The sequence below is a fragment of the Delphinapterus leucas genome, chromosome 6, assembly GCF_059928025.1.
Source record: "Delphinapterus leucas isolate spDelLeu-1000000601 "Yukka" chromosome 6, BTC_Dleu_Yukka2, whole genome shotgun sequence".
NCBI lineage: Eukaryota > Metazoa > Chordata > Mammalia > Artiodactyla > Monodontidae > Delphinapterus > Delphinapterus leucas.
Window position 1 is genome coordinate 102047302 of NC_143134.1, and position 24934 is coordinate 102072235.

General features: G+C 43.0%; 1 protein-coding gene across 3 annotated transcripts; it reads right to left on the reverse strand.

Moving 5' to 3' along the window:
• Nucleotides 1-5150: 5150 nt before the first annotated feature.
• On the reverse strand, nt 5151-24411 carry TXN (thioredoxin). 3 transcript variants are annotated; one of them, XM_089913573.1, is made up of 5 exons: nt 24284-24411; nt 13925-14029; nt 13394-13480; nt 5906-5971; nt 5151-5419 (listed from the first exon to the last, which is right to left on the reverse strand). In XM_089913573.1, the coding sequence occupies exons 1-5, from the start codon at nt 24305-24307 to the stop codon at nt 5357-5359; spliced, it is 345 nt and encodes a 114-aa protein (XP_089769699.1). In that variant the 5' UTR covers nt 24308-24411; the 3' UTR covers nt 5151-5356. The 3 variants fall into 3 exon arrangements, with proteins under 3 accessions (XP_089769699.1, XP_022434791.1, XP_089769700.1); XM_022579083.2 differs by having other exon boundaries at nt 13421-13480; nt 24284-24410; XM_089913574.1 differs by lacking the exons at nt 5151-5419; nt 5906-5971 and adding an exon at nt 5978-7351.
• Nucleotides 24412-24934: the final 523 nt, after the last annotated feature.

Consider the following 24934-nt stretch of genomic DNA (forward strand, 5'->3'; position numbering starts at 1 on the left):
CTTTATTCTGTTCTGTGATAGTGATTTCCAACACTCTCTTCCAGCTCACTGATTTGTTCTTCTGCCTCAGTTACTCTGCTATTGATTCCTTCTAGTGTATTTTTTATTTCAGTTATTATATTTTCAACTCTGGTGGTTCTTTACATTTTCTCTTTGCTAAAAACTTCTTGCTACTTCTCACTCTCTGCATCCATTCTTTTCCCAAGTTTTTGGATCATCTTTACAATCATTACTCTGAACTCTTTCTCGGGAAGATTGGCTATCTCCACTTCACTTAGTTGTTCTTCTGGGGTTTTATCTGTTCTTTCATCTAGAATGTATTCCTTTGCTTTTTTTTTTTTTTTTTTTGTGGTACGTGGGCCTCTCACTGTTGTGGCCTCTCCCGCTGCGGAACACAGGCTCCCGACGTGCAGGCTCAGTGGCCATGGCTTACGGGCCCAGCCGCTCCATGGCATGTGGGATCTTCCTGGACTGGGGCACGAACCCGTGTCCCCTGCATCGGCAGGCGGACTCTCAACCACTGTGCCACCAGGGAAGCCCTCTCTCATTTTGTATAAATTTCTATTTGGATTCTTATGTATGTAGTAGCTTAGTTACATTTCTCAACCTTGGAGAAGTGGCCCCCCATAGGGGATGTCCTATGTGTCCCAGCAGTACAATCCCCTCTGGTCACCCAAGGGGCAGGGACCAGTTGGTCCCAGGGTAGGTTCTGACCTGTTTGCAGACTCAGTTCTGCAGGCTACTGGATAGTAGTTTCCTTGCTTCTGGTGCCTGCCCACTGATGGGTAGATCTGGGTTTTGACCCTCTGGTGGGCAGGGCTGTGTCAAGGGGCATGTCTAGAGGTGGCTGTGGGCTCAGAAAGTCTTTAGGCAGCCTGTCTGCTGATGGCTGGGGCTGTATTCCTGCCCAGTTGGTTGCTTGGCCTGAGGCGTCCCAGCACTGGAGTTTACAGGCTGTTAGGTGGGGCCAAGTCTTGGTGCCAAGGACCCAAAATCTGCCTCCAGCCCGAGTTCACATAGGTCCCTGGTATGTCTGCCACCAGCCTTTATGACCCCAGGGAAGCCACAGCTGCCCCTGCCTCCCCAGGAGACCCTTCAAGACCAGCAAGTAGGTCTGGCCCAGGCTCATATGGAAGCACTGCTTTTGCCCCGGGACCCAGTGTGTGTGAGACTCTGTGTGCACCCTCCAAGAGTGGAATCTCTGTTTCCCCCAGTCCTGTGGAGCTCCTGCAATTAAGCTCCACTGGCCTTCAAAGTCAAATGCTCTAGGGGCTCCTTCTCCTGCTGCCAGACTCCTAGGCTGGGGAGCCTGGCATGGGACTCAGAGCTGTCACTTCTGTGGGAGAACTTCTGTGATACAATTATTCTCCAGTTCATGGGTTGCTCACCCAGGTGGTAAGGGATTTGATTATATTGCAAGTGCACCCCTCCTACTGTCTCATGGTTTCTTCTTTATGCCTTCGGATGTAGAATATCTTTCATGGGTAGATTCCAGTCTTTTTTTTTTTTTTTTAAGAAGATGTTGGGGGTAGTTTATTAATTAATTAACTAATTTTTGGCTGTGTTGGGTCTTCGTTTCTGTGCGAGGGCTTTCTCTAGTTGTGGCAAGCGGGGGCCACTCTTCATTGCGGTGCACGGGCCTCTCACCATCGTGGGCTCTCTTGTTGCAGAGCACAGGCTCCAGACACGCAGGCTCAGTAATTGTGGCTCACGGGCCTAGCTGCTCTGCGGCATGTGGGATCCTCCCAGACCAGGGCTCGAACCTGTGTCCCCTGAATTAGCAGGCAGATTCTCAACCACTGTGCCACCACGGAAGCCCCGATTCCAGTCTTTTTAATCAATGGTTGTCCAGCAGTTGTGATTTTGGTGTGCCCATGAGAGGAGGTGAGCGCAAGGTCCTCCTATTCCCTCCATCTTGTCTCCTGAAAGCTCCCCCCACCCATTCTTTCTTGACTACACAAAGAATTCCTTTTCAGGAATCCTTTTTCCCACAAAATTGATCTCTATTTCTGTATCATTTCCATTTGCATGCTAGCAAACCCACTGTCTTATACAGAAAATGTCTATTATCTCTCAGCTCTACTTTAGAGAAAATTTTGCATGAGTTTTACAGACCCTGCTTCCCCATCTTTACAATCTATTATTTTTTTTTAACTTGTAGTAATGCATGAGTACATTCTTGTTATGAAAAATCCAAACATTTATGGATAAAACTAAAACTCATCAATCTCTACCTACCCTCCTCTCCAGAAGTCACTGCTCTGGCTAGAAATGTTTCCTTCAAGATCTTCTCATGTTAATTTACACGCAGATTTACCTACTGAGGTATCTAGCATGTCTTGTGTTTTACACAAATAAAATTGTACTGTTCTGTATTGTTCACATTCTGTAACTTTTTTCACTCAGTGACTTTGAAATTTTCCTATTTCAGTATTAATAACTCTTTATTGTTGACGAAAAATTAATCTAAGAAAAATTGGAAAATTTTATTCCAGCTAAATTTGAGGATTATAACCTGGGAAGAGCATCTCAGAAAGCTCTGAGAACTCTTCCACCTGTTACAAGTCAAGACAGTTTATATGTTTTTTGAGACAGAGGGTTGTACATTAACTGGTGCATTAATGACAGTTTACATAATCCAGATTTGAGTGCCATTGTGGTAGGTCATGTGACCCTTTACAAGATCAAGAAGAAATATTATCTTTTAAGAAGTTGTCTTATTGATGCTAGGTGAATGTTGCTGTTTACGGTTGAACAGGTATTCCTGCTGATGGGGGAGGTTTGGTCAATGCGTCATGTGGATACACAATGCACAGTGAGGAGAGAGGGGAGGCCAAAGGGCAGAGAAGAACTTTTATGTTTAGATTTTTCTTGTCTTGCCATAAATAGGAATTTTATTTCAAATTCTACATTACCTAGAAAGGATTTATCATATTGGATTCAACTATTTCTCTATTGATGGGGATCCAATTTCGTGCTGCTATAAACAATGCTGCAACAATCATCCTTGGACATTTTTCTTTCCAAATGATACTTTGTTTAGGATGGATATGAAAAGTGTGATTTCTGGGTCATTTCTGATCACTGACTCTTCAGTTCTCACCAACCTGGCTTCCATCCCTATCCTTCCATAAGAATTTTGTCACAATCTCCCTCCATTTTGTTTTCCTGTCATCTTTCTTAGTCTCAAAACAGCATTTGATAGTTGACACACCTTCCTTTTTGAAATGTTTTTTTTGCTTTTGGGATAAAACCCTCTTGGTTTTCCTCCTTCCCCTCTGGCTTCCATTATGTCTCTTTTGTTGGTTCCCGATCTACTTGGTCTCTAAATGTTGGGAGCTCATCAAGCTGTCTTGAGCCCTCTTTACTCTGGATTCTCTTCCTGGGTGATCTCACACATTTAAGAGCCATCTACATTACATCTTTCAAATTCCTATTCCAGTCCAGGCTAGTACCCAACAGCCTGCATAACATCATCTTAAATGTACACCACCAAAGCATGTCTTAACATGTCCCAAGAGAACCTGCCCCCTCCCCTCCAATTCCTTAGCTTACTCATTACATGGCACCCCAACCACCCATTTGCTCAAGTCAAAAACCTGGTACTTACTCTAGAATCCCACTCCTAGACGTCCCTCGGATTGTCTTTCCTAAATGTTGAGTCCATACTCACTTTGTTCCCTCTCTCCCACCATCAACCAATCACAGGCATCATCATCTCCGGCCTAGATAAATGCCAAAGCTTAAATGACTTTCTAGTTCTTTGCCTCCTTCTCCAACCCATTTTCAATACAGCTGCCAAAATGAACTCTTAATATCCAAGCACGTTACCTCAGGCTTACCTTTCAATGTCTTCCCTTTGCACCTAGAACAAGCCTTGGATGACTGGGTGCTGCCACCGTCTGCCTCTATTTCATGCATCTCTGCTGGGTCTATAATGTACCAAGTTCTCTGACTCAGGGTCTTGCTGCATGCTGTTCTCTCTGCTGGGAAGTAGAGTGCCTGGCTCTTTGCTGGCCAGTCTTTTTTCACCATCAGGTCTTAGCTTAGTCTCCTGTCAGAACCATTCCATCCCAAGCAGGTCCCCCTATTAGTCTCAATTACTGTGTCCATTTGTTTTGCCCTCATAGTATATTCCACAGTCTGTTATTCATTAATTTGCCCCCTTTCTAGAATGTAAGCTCTATGAGAAGGGTGTCCTATTCACAGCTATATCCCTAGCCTAGCACAGTGCCTGGCACATAATAAGCATTCAATTAATATTTTTAAAGTTCATCTAAGTTCAGTATCCTGATTTTCAGATGAGGAAAGAAACCCAGCTAAGGGCCCATCATTTTACCTAGTTATTACATTGTTACACTGAGCAGCAGTGTAATAGTTGAGCATGCACTCAGGCTCCAGACTCACTTGGTTTGAATCTCGTATCCTCCACTGACTAGTGTGATGCTGGGGATATTACTTAACCTCTTTGCCGGTTTCCTCACTGGGAAGTGGGGATTACAGTGCCTACTTCATAGGATTGTTGCAAAGATTAAATTAATGTAAGGATGGCGAGGAGCATATGATTTAATTCTGATTTTTTACTGTACAAATTTAAAAACTATTTCTGCAAGCATTCCTCCAGCCCTTTGGGTCTAGAACACAAGAAACAGTGTTCTTTGAATGAAATTAACAGTAACGTCCACACTCTTTACTGCTTAGGTTGGAACTTCTATCTGGCCTATAAAACCAGTTTCTTAGATACTTGAGAGAATTAAATTCCCACAGTAATGTTTGCGGGAACTCCCTTGTGAGCCACCTATGAAGAATTCCTAACAGATAATAGAACTCCTTTACCATTAGCAAAATTGGCACCTCACTGTAACCTTTGGGACAGGAATCTGAAACCAGAGATAAACAATTCCTTCATGGGCAGACATCAATTTTGGTCATGAGGACCATTCAGAGAGCAGAGGAGATCTGCTTGCTAGAACAAAAAATAATACTTGGTCAAAAATAATAACAGAATTTTAACATATTACTCTATTATCTGTGCATTGCCTCCAACAAGATTTTCCTAGAAGTACATGAAAAATCTTCAATCATCAGTGGCCTACAAGGTTAAAAAAAAAAGGTGATCAAGAACATATGAAAATAACTAGGACATTAAATATCATCAAATGGCCAGTTTTCATTTATTTTGAAAACTATGCAAAAACACCAGACAGTTTTAAAAAGGGTACAGTTAATATTTTATTATCACTTATCAGATGGCAGTTAGGTATATAGTCTTCATACTTGATCCTTCCTTTTTGTAAATAAAAAAAATTACAAGTTTTAAACAGCCAAAGGCTGGTCATGTCTTCAGAAAACATGATTAGATTAATTCATTAATGGTGGCTTCAAGTTTTTCCTTATTAGCTCCAGAAAATTCACCCACCTGTTGAGAGAATATTGAATTGCCATTAGATGTAGCATTGCATCCCTATTTTGTATATCAGATATGACCACAGAATGGGCCTGGGGAGGAGAGGAAGTATAAGCTTATTTAAAATTTACATCCATTTACATTTTTAACTTTAAAGTTAAAAACAAACAAAAACAAAAACCCCTCAAAAGTCAAGACTCAGTTTTTTTACACAAATACCTCTGAACAAAGATAAATGCACTGTGATATAAACATGAAGCACCAATCACAGGGATTAATCACCAAATCCCTGTGATTTTAGTTTTAGCAAAGATCAATTATCAATGAGATGTCACATTATGTACTTACTGAAGAATGACATATTTAAATATTCTTAAAAGGAAAAAACGGGGATGTGCTTCCCAATGTGAAGGGTAAGTCACTTCAGTTTCTTCTTTTATATATCATGCTTTCGTATTAATTACCCAGCTGGTTTTCTTCAAGGTCAGATGTACGTACCTTCTGTCCCTTTTTAAAAAACTGGAAGGTTGGCATGCATTTGACTTCACACTCTGAAGCAACATCCTGGGGGGAAGGGAGGTGTAGAAAGAAGATTAAAAATAAGACCATGAGGAGTGCTGAGCTCTGGTACCTGTGATCTAAAACCAGATTCTTTTTCCTGTTATGTACCCAGAACTCAGTGCCCATTTTTATATGCTTAAACAAGGACTACAATGGCAGCACAAAAGCCAAATTGGTTATATTCTCAATTAAAATTCTAATTAATACGTACTCTCATCTTTGAGAGATACTAGAATCAGATACTATACAGTGACTCAAATTGTTTAATCGAATTATTCCCAGTTGTACTGGAGTGAGGTACATAGATGATGATCATAAAGGCAAAAGTTTAGAGTTAGGGAGAGGAACAACTTATTTACAAAGGACTTGTTCAAGAATAAAGTCATGGTGATCTACAGGGACAGCTCCACACTGGTTTTTCTGTTATTGTCTTATAACCCCTACCTCTCAACACCTTGTTCACACCAGGTTTGGTGGGGGGAATGCCATGAAAAGGGTTTGGTTTGGACAAGAGTTTCAAGTGAACAGGTACATTAGGGATCAAATACATCAGCTTGGCACTGCAAAGAGGATCAGGAGAGAAGTGAAGAAAGAACCACACAGCCCTAACTAAGCAGCAAAAGCTGTGGAGGACACCAACCACGGAGGCAGAACTCTGAGAAGCAGACCACGGAAACCAAAGAACTTTCACAGGAAAGGAAGGAAGGTCAGCTAAAAACACTGTGGTGACTTCCAGTTGGGGATTTGGGAGTAAGGGGCATGGGAATTAAAAATGGAGTGGTCCTAGGACTTCCCTGGCAGTCCAGTGGTTAAGACTTCGAGCTTCCACTGTAGGGGGCATGGGTTCGATCCCTGGTTGGGGAACTAAGATCCCATATGCCAGGCTGCATGCCTGCCCCCCGCCCCCCGCCAAAAAAAAGAGCAGTTCCTAGATTGAGCCACCAGTCAATGGTAGCACACCAGCCTAACTTCACCTGTTCCTCTGACGGGCAGAAAAGTGTGGTTTTACGTCTTTATGAAATTGCATGTGTCCCGTTGCCCGTTTGGGCAGGAAGGGTGGTGGACACTGCTGCTTCCAGATAACCTTTACTTTTTCTTTAAATGCTGGGCAACAAGAAGCACAAGGGCAGTAATGGCTGCAATAAAACGGCTAGTATGTACTGAATGTCTACTATATTCCAGGCACTAAGTGCTCACTGAAAGCAACAGTCATAAGGAAATTCCCAAGAACCTGTGATAAGACCATCCAAATGAAGATCATAACATTTTAATTGTACCAATTTACAATTCCAGAAATTCCCTTGTAGTCTGAGAATCCAGGATGGAAAATGGGGTGGAGAGTTGACAGGAAGACGATGAGCTGCACATGTCAAGGTTCTGGACCTTGAGGATGAGTAATCGGGAAACCAGAAGATGACAAGTTAGAAGGGTCGAAGGACTGGTTTAGCTAAAAGGTTGGAAACTGGTTGTCTAGGGGGCTGAAGCTGGTCTAGATATGTTACTTGGTTCATGTAAATGCTTAAAAAAAAAAATCTCTGAATTGCTTGAAGATTTGGGAACACTGGGCCGGCCCCTCCCAGCACTTGGAGAGCAGCAGTTTACTGCAGTCCCTTCCCTGTCTCTTCCTGACACTTGGAAGCCACCAGTTGGATACCAACTTTCATGCAAGCAGCTGGCGGAAGCCTCAAAAGAGGTGGGTGTTAGTTTTGTTTTTATAGTACCCACAGTGGAAGGGCTGTGGTCTGGAAAGTGTGAGCCACCCTTTCCGCCACTTCTAATCATAGAAACGTACTGGGGGTGCAACTGACCTGCATCACATATAAAAAGCATGCAAAACAGGACCTGGAGATAAGTAAGGAAGAAGGAGTACAAGGACCTTGAGCTCACCTCCTCTCTCGAGCACACCAACATCACAACTCATTGTTAAACAACCATCGACAAAGACTGGAACCTACCAAAAAAGATACTCCACATCCAAAGACAACAGGACCTGGATACTGATCACAACCTTCAGATGAAAACGCTAATCCCAAAGCCTTATCAGCAGAAAATACAGGGTCCCAATCAATGGAAATGATAGTCTAATTGCCGTTCTCAGATTCTGGATGCCTTATACCTCTCCTAGCCAGAGCTTAGCATTCCTGCATTGGTACAACTGCCTAACTTACAATAAAATACGACAAAAAACTAGAAACAAGATAAATGCTCAGAAGTGGTGTCAATGCTTTGAGAAAGACTTGAAGTGTTTTGTAAGTCATGTTCATACGTTTTACGTCTTAAAATTGCAGTCAAGGGCTTCCCTGGTGGTGCAGTGGTTAAGAATCCGCCTGCCAATGCAGGGGACACGGGTTCGAGCCCTGGTCCGGGAAGATCCCACATGCCGTGGAGCAACTAAGCCTGTGCGCCACAACTACTGAGCCCGTGCTCCGCAACAAGAGAAGCCACTGCAACGAGAAGCCCGTGCACCACAACAAAGAGTAGCCCCCGCTCGCTGCAACTAGAGAAAGCCCACACGCAGTAACAAAGACCCAGCACAGCCAAAAAAAAAAAAAAAAAAAAAAAAATATGGCAGTCAAGTCTTTACATGGTAAATTTTTAAAGCATTAAGAATTCTCTCTCATTAAGAAAGGGATTTTTTTTTTTTAAAGGTGACGCAGGATTCTGTACCATAACTGAATCCACCACACTGGGCTTTTAGGTTACGCACATTCTTGTGAAAAAATTCAGATGCGTCCCAGGGCAAAAAGCCTTAAAGTTGCTCGGTTTAAGAAGATCATTTTCAATTTTAATTATCTAGATAAGTATAAGCTCACCTTTTTATGGTCCGAAAGCTGTCACTGTATGGATGGATCATTCTAACTCATCTGCTGGTCGATAATGTAAAAGGCTCAGATTTTGCCTAAGCATCTCTACACTATGGTTCAATCCCCACCCATGAAAGTAAGCGTTGCTAAGGGAATGAAAATATTCGCTTTACGGCTCTAGATACACATGATTAAACCACCTCCCAATTTGAATGTGTCAGTTTAGCAGTACGCATCATGATTTTTGACATCCAGTTTAAGACTGCATGTAACAGGGTCCATCTGCCCTTCCCTACGCCAGTCACTGAAAGCATGTGCTCTGTTGGATTTAGAAAGAGACTCCAGTTCTGTGAGTGAACTGTTCAGGCCCATTTCTGCAATGGCCACAGAGAAAAACAGTTAATCAAATTCTTAAGAATATAAGAACTGGGGCAGTTAATGTGATTGACAGTGCATCACTTCTACGTGTTCAGTATTTTCTAGAATTTTTATGTTTGGACTTCTTCTAGATTGTATCTGGGGGTAAAGAATGAGGTAGGGATGCAACGTCTTAACCCCAAATGCTTAATTGTTAAGACATGGTTTAATAGATTCGATTCTACTTTTTTGGACTTTTTAGCCTTGTCCATGGATCTACATACCTACTCTGGTTACAACACCACACGGTTTTAATTATTGCTGCTAATGTACTTTATGGGGCCTGCCCTTTCCCATCCTCTATGACTTCCCTCCTAATTAGTTTTTCAAAATACTTTCCAGGATTTTCCTGACTACATTATTTCAGAATGTTATGAACAATTTCCCAAAAATGTTGGATGAATCTAAGAGTACTAACTAGAATTTTAATAATACCGAGTCAACATCCTGGAAGACAGTATATACCCATCTAGTAAAATCTTTTATGGACCTCAGTAAAGGTTAGTAGTTCTATAACTAATATTTGATCTCTACTGCCTCTGTTACTTTTTTTCTTTTGTTTTCTATTACTTGTTCTATGGACCAATTTGCCCACTCCTGTAGTGATTTGAAAGGCATGAACACTTAAAAATTAAGTAAGTTACCTTTGAGGTTTTAAAAACATTCTTGATCTCAAGTTTATCACTTCCCTCATTTAAAAACAGAAAGCTAGCCACTCTCTAATGACAGAGCCAGGTCCTGCCATTTTTTAAAAAATAAACAATCTGGAACTTGTGTAGTCATAGAAACACTGCCATAATCAGGATACAGAACTCTTCCCGCACTCCCATAAAACTTCCTCACTAGCTTCTCTGTGGTCAAACACTCCCCCTTAGCCCACCCCCCCCCCACTCCGTTCTCCATCCCTATAGTTTTAGCCCATCTCAGATTTTTATTAGTTTTTATTAGTAAGTGTAACGAGGCTACATTTTACCTTATTAACTTTTGTTTCATTGGTTTCTAGCTCAGCACTCTGTATAGCCAAAATAACTTTAAAATCTGCTGTTGTCACCTGTTATTAACTCATTCCTGGCTGTTCTGATAATGGAAACACATGGCATCCTAAAAGGGTGCAAAACTATCAGGCCTAAGTTACTTTGTTTCTTTTGAGCTTATAAGTATCACACTCTGTAGAGTTGGGAGTAGAGTCTGCTGTTAAGGAAATAAGGTCAGTCTATCATTTTCAAAAGTAGTATTCACACTTCGCTATGCATACACAGTTGTTTTGTGTGTGTACCACATTACATGTCCATGCCTCCTAGCTGTCCATTTGAATCTATTACACCTAAAAGATAATCTCTTCCAGCCCAAGTGTTCAGAGATTTTTCCATTAAAACTAGGTGTTGTTTGCCCCAAAGATACTATAAACATTAAGTACCCTGAGTCTGCATGGACAGGAATTATCTGCATTAAAAATATAAAAACAAATTCAGTCCTAAAATATTCCATCTATTTTAATGATATGATCTAATACTCAAAATAATGAATTGATGTCATTTTTATCCCTCATCTGATTCTTTTCGAGCCAAAATCGGGATGGTTTTACCTACAGTGTTCCAAATCAACAAAAAGAAGATCCACTCACGTAATTCATAAATTCCATGGGGGAAAAACAACTCATGGATTGATAATGAACTCCTTTTTGTTTCAATCACCTGCCTTGCTAACTCTGCTGAATGGCCAGGTAAGTAGGAACTGACAGACTATTGCTATGTGTATGGGGTGACCAAAGGGTTCTGGAATTCAATTTTTAATGCTGCAAAAGGTTGATAAGGCTATTTAGATGGTGTAATAGTTGTCATTAAGAGTATTAAAACCCACCCCCCACACACAAAATCATGTGTTGCTCAAAGTGAAAGGTCCCCAACTTATGAGACGGTCACTTCAGGGTCTAGAGGTCTACATACTTTCAGGGTGATGATAAGGATGACAACCATGTCTAAAGGAGGGGCTGTCATATTGAAGTCTGGGCCTGCTCTGCACACCTACTTCCCAAAGGTTTTGGATTGAGGCAGAAAGCATTGGTCTTGGATCCAGCCCCGTACAGGGGCCAAATCCACAGGCTCTGCCTCAATTGACCTTTTTTTTTGGCTGTACGCGGGCCTCTCACTGTTGTGGCCTCTCCCGTTGCAGAGCTCAGGCTCCGGATGCGCAGGCTCCGCGGCATGTGGGATCTTCCCGGATCAGGGCACGAACCTGTGTCCCCTGCATGGGCAGGCGGACTCTCAACCACTGCGCCACCAGGGAAGCCCTCAATCGGCCTTTTACCCTTCTGTGTTGCAGTCCCATTATCTGTTCAGGGGGGATGCTGATAAAAATAGTTCTCATGGTTACTGCCTGGATGAAATGATACAATGTAGGCAGAGGGCTTAGTGCAGCCTCTAGCATATGTTAGTACTTCCAAATAAAAATGTATTCACTTGTTGTCTGATAGGGTCAGTACCAGTTTCTTTAGTCCCTTCCAGGTGCCATTTTCCCCTGGCTAAGGTGATGAGATTTAAAAAAATAAGTTAGGTTAAAATAGGGAGCAAGAGTTTTTTCACAAACACATGCTGTCTACTCTTACTTAAAACAAAAACCCAGGGCTTCCCTGGTGGTGCAGTGGTTGGTTGGGAGTCCGCCTGCCGATGCAGGGCACATGGGTTCGTGCCCCAGTCCGGGAAGATCCCACATGCCGCGGAGTGGCTGGGCCCGTGAGCCATGGCCGCTGAGCCTGCGCGTCCGGAGCCTGTGCTCCGCAACGGGAGGGGCCACAACAGTGAGAGGCCCGCGTACCGCAAAAAACAAAAACCCAGGACACATCAGAATAACTTTACTTGACAACCATACCAATTCATTCATTCTTCACCTACCACAGGTCAGACAGGTGTGCTGATAAAGAGGAAACAAAGGCGAATAAGACAGGGTCCCTGATCCCAAGAAACTGACAGACTAACGAAGGACAGACACAAAGATCATTATAGTAATCGCTAAGCTTACTGAATGCCTGTCGTGCGCCAGGCACTGCTCTAAGCACTTCACACGTCTTATCTCACATGATCCCGACAAGTGCCTTACGATGCTGGATTAACACTGCCATTTAACAGAGGCTCAACCTGAGGCACAGGATAGATAACTTCACCAAGCCCACAGAGCTAATAAGGGACACGATCCTCCCGCTGGACAACCATCAATCCACGAAAAAGAGGGGCAGAGGACACCAGGGGGACACAGAGGAAGGGAACAAACCTAGTCTGGGCATAAAAGGGAGTAAACTAGAGGAGAATTCCTGGAGAGGATGTGAAGCTTAAGTCAAGGAGCTTGTCCGGCAAGAAAGAAAGATGAGAAATGTGCTGGGAATAAGCAGTGTGGTACTGGGAGGTGCCCACAGGCTTAGAAAATACTGCCATATGTTCCCCCACCCCCGGCCCCACCCTTTTTATAGACCCTTCTGGACCTTTTGCAGGATTTCCATGTTTGCTCGATGAATAATCAACCTTACAAGGTTGGTGGGGGCAGGTATTAAGATCTGGTCATAGAAGAACCAAGGTTCAAGGGATATGAGAATGAGCCTAGAGCAGAAGTCACTGGGCCAGGACTGGAAGCCAGGTCTAGCACCTTTGTTGCCACTTCATACCCTAACCCACTCCTGCCCTGCTGGGGCTAAGCAAACCTGCCCACACACGTTTAAATCCCTGCTCTGCTACTTACTAACTGTAACTCCACGGTCAACCTGGGCATGATGACAGGACAAAGGATTAAATGAATCCATACTTGTTACGCACAAAGAACAGTGCGCCTGGTCCCAAGTGCTAAACGAGCATTTGTTAAATTAAACCAATCTTGAAATGTTCCCCCCAATTCTTCTCTCAGCTGTCTAATCAGGCATCTTGGTGTTTGGTCTCTTCAATTTCTGTTTGTCGAGCATCTCAGAATGTTAGGTAGATTACTTGGGCTTTTAGAATGACAGGTGACTAAGTAAAGATGGGTAACAGATGCCTTAACCATTTTATTTTAGGATGTGATGTACTTAGCTCCTGACATCTAGGATTAAGCTCATAATTGGCACAATTACCCGTTCTTTTGAAATAAACTTTTTAACTAGGGTTGTAATTCTAGTGTTTTACTTATTTATGAGAACAAGCAATGTGTAATTCAGAGAAAAAGGCCAATGCAAAAAGCTCACCATTATTCCAAATTTCCAGCTACATACCTGACAGTCATCCACATCTACTTCGAGGAACACTACGTTGGAATACTTTTCAGAGAGAGACTAGAAAATTAGAAAAAAAAATCCACAAAGATTTAGCAGTGGGTAATGGCAGCCAACACACTCAAGATTCTTAAATGGAAACTTAAAAGTAGGGACTAAAGATCCCAATATTTAGGGACAGGTAAGCATAAAAGACATTTTCCCTGAATCAGATTCTCCTTGGTATAAAATAACTTGAAACATCAACTCTGATTCCTGAACTTCAAATAGGGCCCATGTTTCACTATGAAGAAAAACAAAACCACTTATGCCAACCAAATTAACTTCTGAAAGTTGTCTTCAATAGGCTGTATGTGTCAAACCTAAACTGTTATGCTATGATTTTTAGACCAAAGATCCGACAACAACAAAACCTCTAACTGTCCTTCTTTCCTAGCTTTGTGACCACCAACCCCAGACACACAAATAGTTTACAAAAGCAGAAGTTGGCTAATAAATACTTACATGAAAGAAAGGCTTGATCATTTTGCAAGGCCCACACCACGTGGCTGAGAAGTCGACTACCACGAGTTTCTCTCCTGCACTGTTCAAGGCTTCCTGAAAAGCATACTAAGGGAAAGAGAAAAGCAGATGTTAAGTTACGTTTATTTCCAAAAGCCCTGATAAAATGCGACACAAAACAATTTGGAGGTCCTGCTTTCAGGGCCTATTTTTTAATAAAAAAAGGAAAACAAAGCAAATAAATTGTTTGAAGAAATCCTACTGTGGTGTAATGTTATTTGATAAGATGAAACAAGTATGATGTATACAGTGTATCAATATTCATGTCTTCATAAATATAAAATATTAATTGGTTAATCCACATCCAAGCTAAATGAAAGGAAAATAAAGACATTTGTATTAAAAATGTTTCCACATCTGGACTTCCCTGGTGGCGCAGTGGTTAAGAATCCACCTGCCAATGCAGGGGACACGGGTTCGAGCCCTGGTCTGGGAAGATCCCACATGCTGTGGAGCAACTAAGCCTGTGCGCCACAACTACTGAGCCTGCATGCCACAACTACTGAAGCCCATGCGCGCAGAGCCCATGCTCTGCAACACGAGAAGCCACCGCAATGAGAAGCCCGCACACCGCAATGAAGAGTAGCCCCCGCTGGCCACAACTAGAGAAAGCCGGCGAGCAGCAACGAAGACACAACGCAGCCAAAAAAATATAAATACATAAAATAAATTTATAAAAAAAAGTTTCCACATCAAATCTAATATATGGTAGACATTCACTAAATGCTCACTGATTGACCCAAGGAATCACACTTCAATTGAATAAGTCACAAAGGCACAGAATCTTGCAACTAAAACACCACAAGTTATTTTAAAAACTAAGACTTTTTGATTAAGCTAATATTGTCTATGGTAGAACATCCAAAAGGTCAAAAAAATAAATATCAAGGAAAAGAACCTTCTCCACACCCTTACACCCACTGTTGACATTAAGCATATGTCCCTATACTCTTTTTAGTGGAGTTTCCAGAATTGAGATCATACATACTATCGTTGATTTCTGCCTTCATTGTTGACCAAATGAAAGTTTTAGTCCCTTATGAAGGGAATTTTCTTTGTTATTTTTCGTAAGCCATGCTTGTTGAATAAAATTCCACCAGTAGAAATGATCAAGAAATCCCTTACCACCAACCTCCCTGAATAATTTACCAATGGTTTTGATACTGTAACCGTAGCAACCTAACCTTCTAGTTAACAAGGGACGACTCTTTTTTAACCACAGTCAGTCAGCTGGTGCTGACCCAAACCAAGGCCATGAAGAGAAATCAAAACACAAACGTCTATATCTGAAGTCTCGGTTTTCTTCACAGGGAAAAATGCCAGTCACATTGGTTTAATTAAAAACCAGCACCACCACCCCCCTCCTTTGAAAGCTAAGAATCAGATCAGATTTGGTCCAAGTAAAGAAGAAAGTAAATAATGCACCGTTAACGAAAAAAAAACTAAAGTGAATTCCTCTGAAGTTACTGCTCTAGATTTCTAATTTCTGCCTCATGTTTATTGGGGAAAACAATTCACAAATGGTGTTTCCTGGAACGGGTAGGTCATGACTTCTGTACCCGTTTCAGTTATGCAGGTACAAACCTGCATACAAATAAACACACCACACCTTTGGGCGTGGGGAGGTGTATGTGTGTAGTGGAGGGTGCACACAGAGAGTAAGAAGTACAGAAATTGTTTTCCCAAACCATCACCGATTTTTTTCCAGATGAATTTCCTTCAAAGCCTTCCCTAATGTGACTTTTTTAGGTCAAACCAGCCATTCTTTACTGCAAGATCCAGGTAAGACAGGGAAGTAAAGATTGACAACGTCTGGTCAGATGAATCCATGGTTTTGTAAACATGGTTGGCCCTCAGTAAATACAGGTGAGGTTACTCTCAACCTAGAATATTTTTCAGCAATAACTTTTGGCTTCACTGAACATAAGTCACAGAGCCAGGTATATGTAGAACTTCATGACAAGTTCTATTCTCTGGACACTAAAGTTTACCTACAACAGACATCAGTGTGAAAATGATTGAATACTATGTGACTAAGAAGCCAACCATAATCTCTAGCTCCCAGAAACTACCAGTGAGGAAACTACCATCACTAACACAAACATTCTGAAAACAAAACAATGTATTTGGGGCAGATAAATAAGAGCAGCACCTAGCATCTCTTTTCCTAAACACACCCATTCCAAAGGTAATCAACAGGCATAAGAGTGGTTTGTAAAAAAGCATTCAGCAAAGTGCCTGTGTGTTAAAGTTGGGAGTTCAAGAAAAGGCAGCAGGGACATCCCAGGTGGCGCAGTGGTTAGGAATCCGCCTGCCAATGTAGGGTACATGGGTTCAAGCCCTGGTCCGGGAAGATCCCACGTGCCGAGGAGCAAATAAGCCTGTGCGCCACAACTACTGAGCTTGCACTCTAGAGCCCGTGAGCCACAACTACTGAGCCCGAGTGCCACAACTACTGAAGCCTGCACGCCTAGAGCCCGTGCTCTGCAACAAGAGAAGCCGATGCAATGAGAAGCCCATGCACCACAACGAAGAGTAGCCACTGCTCAACACAACTAGAGAAAGCCTGCGCACAGCAACAAAGACCCAAGAGACAAAACGAATAAATAAATTAAAAATACGTATATATAAAATGAGTAACAATCCTGCAGCCTGTGGAACAAAAACCACATTCACAGAAAGACAGACAAAATGAAAAGGCAGAGGGCTATGTACCATATGAAGGAACAAGATAACACCCCAGAAAAACAACTAAATGAAGTGGAGATAGGCAACCTTCCAGAAAAAGAATTCAGAATGATGATAGTGAAGATGATCCAGGACCTCGGAAAAAGAATGGAGGCAAAGATCGAGAAGATGCAAGAAATGTTTAACAAAGACCTAGACAAATTAAAGAACAAACAAACAGAGATGAACAATACAATAACTGAAATGAAAACTACACTAGAAGGAGTCAATAGCAGAATAACTGAGGCAGAAAAACGAATAAGTGATCTCGAAGAGAGAATGGTGGAATTCACTGCTGCGGAACAGAATAAAGAAAAAAGAATGAAAAGAAATGAAGACAGCCTAAGAGACCTCTGGGACAACATTAAACGCAACAACATTCGCATTATAGGGGTCCCAGAAGGAGAAGAGAGAGAGAAAGGACCAGAGAAAATATTTGAAGAGATTATAGTCAAAAACTTCCCTAACATGGGAAAGGAAATAGCCATCCAAGTCCAGGAAGCGCAGCAAGTCCCATACAGGATAAACCCAAGGAGAAACATGCCGAGACACATAGTAATCAAATGGGCAAAAATTAAAGACAAAGAAAACTTATTGAAAGCAGCAAGGGAAAAACGATAAATAACATACAAGGGAACTCCCATAAGGTTAACAGCTGATTTCTCAGCAGAAACTCTACAAGCCAGAAGGGAGTGGCATGATATACTTAAAGAGATGAAAGGGAAGAACCTTCAACCAAGATTACTCTACCCAGCAAGGATCTCATTCAGATTCGATGGAGAAATCAAAAGCTTTACAGACAAGCAAAAGCTAAGAGAATTCAGCACCACCAAACCAGCTCTACAGCAAATGCTAAAGGAACTTCTCTAAGTGGGAAACACAGGAGAAGAAAAGGACCTACAAAAACCCAAAACAATTAAGAAAATGGTCATAGGAACATATATATCAATAATTACCTTAAACGTGAATGGATTAAATGCTCCAGCCAAAAGACATAGGCTTGCTGAATGGATACAAAAACAAGACCTATATATGCTGTCTACAAGAGACCCACTTCAGACCTAGGGACACATACAGAGACTGAAAGTGAGGGGATGGAAAAAGATATTCCATGAAAATGGAAATCAAAAGAAAGCTGGAGTAGCTATACTCATATCAGATAAAATAAACTTTAAAGTAAGGAATGTTACAAGAGACAAGGAAGGACACTACATAATGATCAAGGGATCAATCCAAAAAGAAGATATAAAAATTACAAATATATATGCACCCAACATAGGAGCACCTCAATACATAAGGCAACTGCTAACAGCCATAAAAGGGGAAATTGACATTAACACAATAATAGTGGGGGACTTTAACACCTCACTTACACCAATGGACTGATCATCCAAAATGAAAATAAATAAGGAAACAGAAGCTTTAAATGACACAATAGACCAGATAGATTTAATTGATATTTATAGGACATTCCATCCAAAAACAGCAGATTACACTTTTTTCTCAAGTGCGCATAGAACATTCTCCAGGACAGATCACACCTTGGGTCACAAATCAAGCCTCAGTAAATTTAAGAAAACTGAAATCATATCAAGCATCTTTTCTGACCACAACACTATGAGATTAGAAATGAATTACAGGGGAAAAAAACGTAAAAAACACAAACACATGGAGGCTAAACACTACGTTACTAAATAACCAAGAGATCACTAAAGAAATCAAAGAGGAAATAAAAAAATACCTAGAGACAAATGACAATGAAAACACGACGATCCAAAACCTATGGGATGCAGCAAGAGCAGTTCTAAGAGGGAAGTTTATAGCTATACAAGCCTACCTAAAGAAACAAGAAAAATCTCAAACAATCTAACCTTACACCTGAAGGAACTAGAGAAAGAACAAACAAAACCCAAAGTCAGCAGAAGGAAAGAAACCATAAAGATCAGAACAGAAATAAATGAAATAGAAACAAAGAAAACAATAGCAAGGATCAATAAAACTAAAAGCTGGTTCTTGAGAAGATAAACAAAATTGACAAACCATTAGCCAGACTCATCAAGAAAAAGAGGGAGAGGACTCAAATCAATAAAATTAGAAAGGAAAAAGAAGTTACAACAGACACCACAGAAACACAAAGCATCCTAAGAGACTACTACAAGCAACTCTATGCCAATAAAATGGCCAACCTGGAAGAAATGGACACATTCTTAGAAAGGTATAACCTTCCAAGACTGAACCAGGAAGAAACAGAAAATATGAACAAACCAATCACAAGTAATGAAATTGAAACTGTGATTAAAAATCTTCCAACAAACAAAAGTCCACGACCAGATGGCTTCACGGGTGAATTCTATCAAATATTTAGAGAAGAGCTAACACCCATCCTTCTCAAATTCTTCCAAAAATTGCAGAGGAAGGAACACTCCCAAACTTATTCTATGAGGCCATCATCACCCTGATACCAAAACCAGACAAAGATACTACAAAAAAAGAAAATTACAGACCAATATCACTGATGAATGTAGATGCAAAAATCCTCAACAAAATACTAGCAAACAGAATCCAACAACACATTAAAAGGATCATACACCATGATCAAGTGAGATTTATCCCAGGGATGCAAGGATTCTTCAATATATGCAAATCAATCAATTCGATACACCATATTAACAAATTGAAGAAGAAAAACCATATGATCATCTCAATAGATGCAGAAAAAGCTTTTGACAAAATTCAACACCCATTTATGATAAAAACTCTCCAGAAAGTGGGCATAGAGGGAACCTACCTCAACATAATAAAGGCCATATACGACAAACCCACAGCAAACATCATTCTCAATGGTGAAAAACTAAAAACATTTCCTCTAAGATCAGGAACAACACAAGGATGTCCACTCTCACCACTATTATTCAACATAGTTTTGGAAGTTTTAGCCACAGCCATCAGAGAAGAAAAAGAAATAAAAGGAATACAAATTGGAAAAGAAGAAGTAAAACTGTCACTATTTGCAGATGAAATGATACTATATAGAGAGAGAATTCTAAAAATGCCACCAGAAAACCACTAGAGCTAATGAATTTGGTAAAGTTGCAGGATACAAAATTAATGCACAGAAATCCCTTGCATTCCTATACACTAATGATGAAAAATCTAATAGAGAAATTAAGGAAACACTCCCATTTCCCACTGCAACAAAAAGAATAAAATACCTAGGAATAAACCTACCTAAGGAGACAAAAGACCTGTATGCAGAAAACTATAAGACACTGATGAAAGAAATTAAAGATGATACCAAGAAATGGAGAGATATACCATGTTCTTGGATTGGAAGAATCAACACTGTGAAAATGACGATACTGCCCAAAGCAATCTACAGATTGAATGCAATCCCTATCAAATTACCAATGGCATTTTTTACAGAACTAGAACAAAAAATCTTAAAATTTGTATGGAGACACAAAAGACCCCGAATAGCCAAAGCAGTCTTGAGGGAAAAAAACGGAGCTGAAGGAATCAGACTCCTGACTTCAGACTATACTACAAAGCTACAGTAATCAAGGCAATATGGTACTGACACAAAAACAGGAACATAGATCAATGGAACAAGATAGAAAGCCCAGAGATAAACCCATTCACCTATGGTCAACTAATCTATGACAAAGGAGGCAAGGATATACAATGGAGAAAAGACAGTCTCTTCAATAAGTGGTGCTGGGAAAACTGGACAGCTACATGTAAAAGAAGGAAATTAGAACACTCCCTAACACCATACACAAAAATAAACTCAAAATGGATTCGAGATCTAAATGTAAGACTGGACACTAGAAAACTCTTAGAGGAAAACATAGGAAGAACACTCTTTGACATAAATCACAGCAAGATGTTTTTTGATCCACCTCCTAGCGTAATGGGAATAAAAACAAAAATCAACAAATGGGACCTAATGAAACTTCAAAGCTTTTGCACAGCAAAGGAAACCATAAACAAGACGAAAAGACAGCCCTCAGAATGGGAGAAAGTATTTGCAAAGGAATCAATGGACAAAGGATTAATCTCCAAAATATATAAACAGCTCATGCAGCTCAATATTAAAGAAACAAACAACCCAATCCAAAAATGGGCAAAAGACGTAAACAGACATTTCTCCAAAGAAGACATACAGATGGCCAAGAAGCACATAAAAAGCTGCTCAACATCACTAATTATTAGAGAAATGCAAATCAAAACTACAATGAGGTATCACCTCACACCAGTTAGAATGGGCATCATCAGAAAATCTACAAACAACAAATGCTGGAGAGGGTGTGGAGAAAAGGGAACCCCTTGCACTGTTGGTGGGAATGTAAACTGATACAGCCACTATGGAGAACAGTATGGAGGTTCCTAAGAAACTAAAAATAGAATTACCATAGGATCCAGCAATCCCACTACTGGGCATATACCCAGAGAAAACCATAATTCAGAAAGACACATGCACCCCAATGTTCATTGCAGCACTATTTACAATAGCCAGGTCATGGAAGCAACCTAAATGCCCATCGAAATTGAGTCATTTGTTGAGACATGGATGGATCTAGAGACTGTCATACAGAGTGAAGTAAGTCAGAAAGAGAAAAACAAATATCGTACATTAACGCATGTATGTGGAACCTAGAAAAATGGTACAGATGAACCGGTTTGCAGGGCAGAAGTTGAGACACAGATGTAGGGAACAAATGTATGGACACCAAGGGGGGGAAACCGCAGGGGGATGGGGATTGTGGTGTGCTGAATTGGGCGACTGGAATTAACATGTACACACTGATGTGTATAAAACTGATGACTAATAAGAACCTGTTGGGGCTTCCTGGGTGGCGCAGTGGTTGAGAGTCCGCCTGCCGATGCAGGGGACACAGGTTTGTGCCCCAGTCCAGGAGAATCCCACGTGCCGCAGGGCGGCTGGGCCCGTGAGCCATGGCCGCTGGGCCTGCGTGTCCGGAGTCCGTGCTCCGCAATGGGAGAGGCCACGGCAGTGAGAGGCCTGTGTACCGCAAAAAAAAAAAAAGAACCTGCTGTATAAAAAAATAAATAAAATTAAATCTAAAAAATTTTTAAAAATGAATAAAATACTATTAGAAAAAAAGAAGAAAAGAAATGGCAGTGGCCATTCTTCAAAAAACTTGATTTCTTCCTCTTCACTTTTATAGTCCATTAACACACTTGGAGCTGAAATGGATCCCAGTGGCTCTAAACTACCAAAACCTCAGAGTTGTCTTGGATGGCCCACGGCACGAAGTCCATCAGGATGAAAAGCTAAAGTGTACTCAAAATTTACAAGAAACATTAGCTTAGCTTTTGATTGACTCTGGATCATAGTTTTGAACATCAACTAATTATCAGGGACTTTGGGCCCCAGGCCATGGTGCTTTTCTGGGTAATGAATTTCCTGTTACCCTTGTACCTCTTGGTATTGATGAGGGGAGGAGGGTGCCACAATTAGGAGAACTAAAGTAGGGAAAGACTGAAATGTGCTCCAGGAACCAACTTTCTGCTTGTAGTGTTTGGATTCTGAAACAATTCATATAGACCAAAGATTTCTCACTCCTTTCATAGGTTTTCAGATGTTCTACTGATGAGGTCACCAGACTCTGCAGAAGACCACCCGCTCCTCCCCTCATAGACTGTTGTTTGTCACTCAGTAGACACTGAATAAAAATATGTGGAAAAAACTCAATATTAAGGCTCTTTTCTTCTTTTTTTAAATAAATTTATTTATTTTTGGCTGCATTGGGTCTTCGTTGCTGCACATGGGCTTCTCTCTAGTTGCAGCGAGCGGGGGCACCTCTTCGTTGTGGTGCACAGGCTTCTCACTGCGGTGGCTTCTCTTGTTGCAGAGCGTGGGCTCTAGGCGTGCTGGCTTCAGTAGTTGTGGCACACGGGCTTAGTTGCTCTGTGGCATGTGGGATCTTCTCGGACCAGGGCTCGAACCCATGTCTCCTGCACTGGCAGGCGGATTCTCAACCACTGCGCCACCAGGGAAGCCCAAGGCACTCTCTTTTCAACCAATGAAAAGGTTGTTAATAAGTCATAAAAGGTTCACATCCCTTGACCCTGCACTCAAGACCCTAACCTGAGGAAACAGCCTGAACTCTGTATAAAGCCTTATGAACAGAAACATTCACTGAAGCGTTTAAAACTGCCCAAATGTCCAGCAATGTCTTCAGATATTGAAATGATCGCAAAAAGCTTCTAATTACACGGAAAGTGTTCAGGCTAAATTAGACGACAAACACACAGCTCGGAAATAAAAACAACCTCAACTATTTTGTGGTTGCGTCTAGGAAATAGATCTCTCTTCCCAAACTTTCTACAACGATCTTTATGTTTTCTGGTTGTAAAAGGAACAAAAAGATAAGGAACCATTAACAGACAAACTTCCATTTCCAAAGCTAACCCCAGCACCTAAACCAGGTCGGGGCACTCGACCCGCCTTTCCCCTGCTTTACTGGGGTGGGCGGTATCGCAGGGTAAACGGTTTCGTCCCACTGTTTGAGCAACATCAGTTTTCTCCCACTCAGTTTTGTGCCTCAGCATTTAACATCCACTCCTTGAGGGGCCACAGTACACCAGACACTGTTAGGCTCTGAGTTTTCCAAGCAGGAAGGTATTAAGTTTGCAATAACTCTCGACATGGAACACTTTTTGTCTTGAGCATTCCTAAAAGGACAGAACCGCCGTCTGGGTACCAGAAAGCCGACGAGCACACAACGGGGCGCGGCCGCTCTCAGGGGCACTCCTGGCTCTAGCGAAACCCACCGACCACGAAATTCACCATGGCTGAATCACAGATGGGTAGGGCAGTGAAGGTCCCTGGGCCCAGCCTTGCGGACTGAGTCATTCCAAAGCCAGAGCTGCCGGAAACACGCCCTGCGCCGCAGGAGGAGGAGTCCCGAGGGCGCGGCCCGGACTTCACCTCCTTGACGCCACCTGGGCCCCTAGGGCCGGACTTGTACAAGCGAAAGGGTTCGGGGGGTGTCTCCAGCCCGGAACCGCTCCCTTCGCGCGGATGCAACACGCGTCAGCTCTGCGGCCGAGCAGTGCTGGAGGCAGCCGGGGGTGTCCGGCCTAAATCCACTCCCCAGGGAGCTCACTGCACCCAGCGCGGGTGGATCACGCCGCTCCCCGGGGAGAGTGGCAGCCAGCAAGCCCCGGCTTTCTCCAAGGAGCCCTCCACCTCCTTGCCCGGGCCCATGTTCGGATACAAATGGGGGCCAAAGGCAGACTCCCTCCATCCTTCACCCAATCGCGGTTTCCCAGCTGGGGTGGGGAGGGGGCGGAGGCGCAATGGAGGACTCCAGGGCGCTCCCCACGCGCGTGCATCCCCCGGGCGCATAGGTTACCCGGACCTAGCCCTCCAGGGCACGCTCCACCGCCCCGGGAGCGCCCAGGCCCGGGCTCCTCGCAGTCCCAGGCCGAGTCGCCGCGTCCCCTTCCTCCAGGGATGCGAAGGGGCGGCCTGCCCACCTCCGGCCCACCGCCTACCCCACCTGCCGGCGCTGCGCGCCGCGCCCTGGCCGGCCCCAGAACGCTTACCTTGTTCTCAATCTGCTTCACCATCTTGGCTGCTGCTGTCCGACTAGCGACCTTACACTGGAATACACAGAAGCGGATCCAAGGCGCCGGACGAAGCGTGGAGAGCGCGCAGCCCGCTTTCCCTTTATAGCAACGGTGGGCGGGGCGGGCGGGCGCGCGCGGCGTAAGTGTGGCGGGGGCGCGCCCGCTGGGGCCTCCCGGGCCCGCCTAGGCGTCTGGGCTACGCCCCGCCTCCCGGATGCGGCCGGACGGGGGCGGGACCGCCGGCAGGGGCGGGGCCGGAGGGGCAGGGCTGGGGCGGGCGCGGGGCGGAGCTCCTGGGAGTCCTCTGGGCTGGAGACCTTCGGCGCCTCCCACCTGTACCCCACCTGGGAGTGGGGATGCGTGACGTAAAGGGCGCCTGCACTATGCATGGCGGGCGGAGGCCACCCAATGAGCTACAAGGTCACCTGGGAAGGGGCCAGCCAGGCCTTAATCGGACGCACCCAGGCTCGAGAAGAGGCCACCTACGATTTCTCGGAAAGACCCGTCGCACCCCTGCCCGCCAGGCCCGCGAACCCCACAAAATGCTGAGTAACGATCACCAGGAAGTGTTTCTGCTTGTGCACCTCCGCCTCCTTACCGGAGTTTATCGCGAAGGTTCTCTTCTCT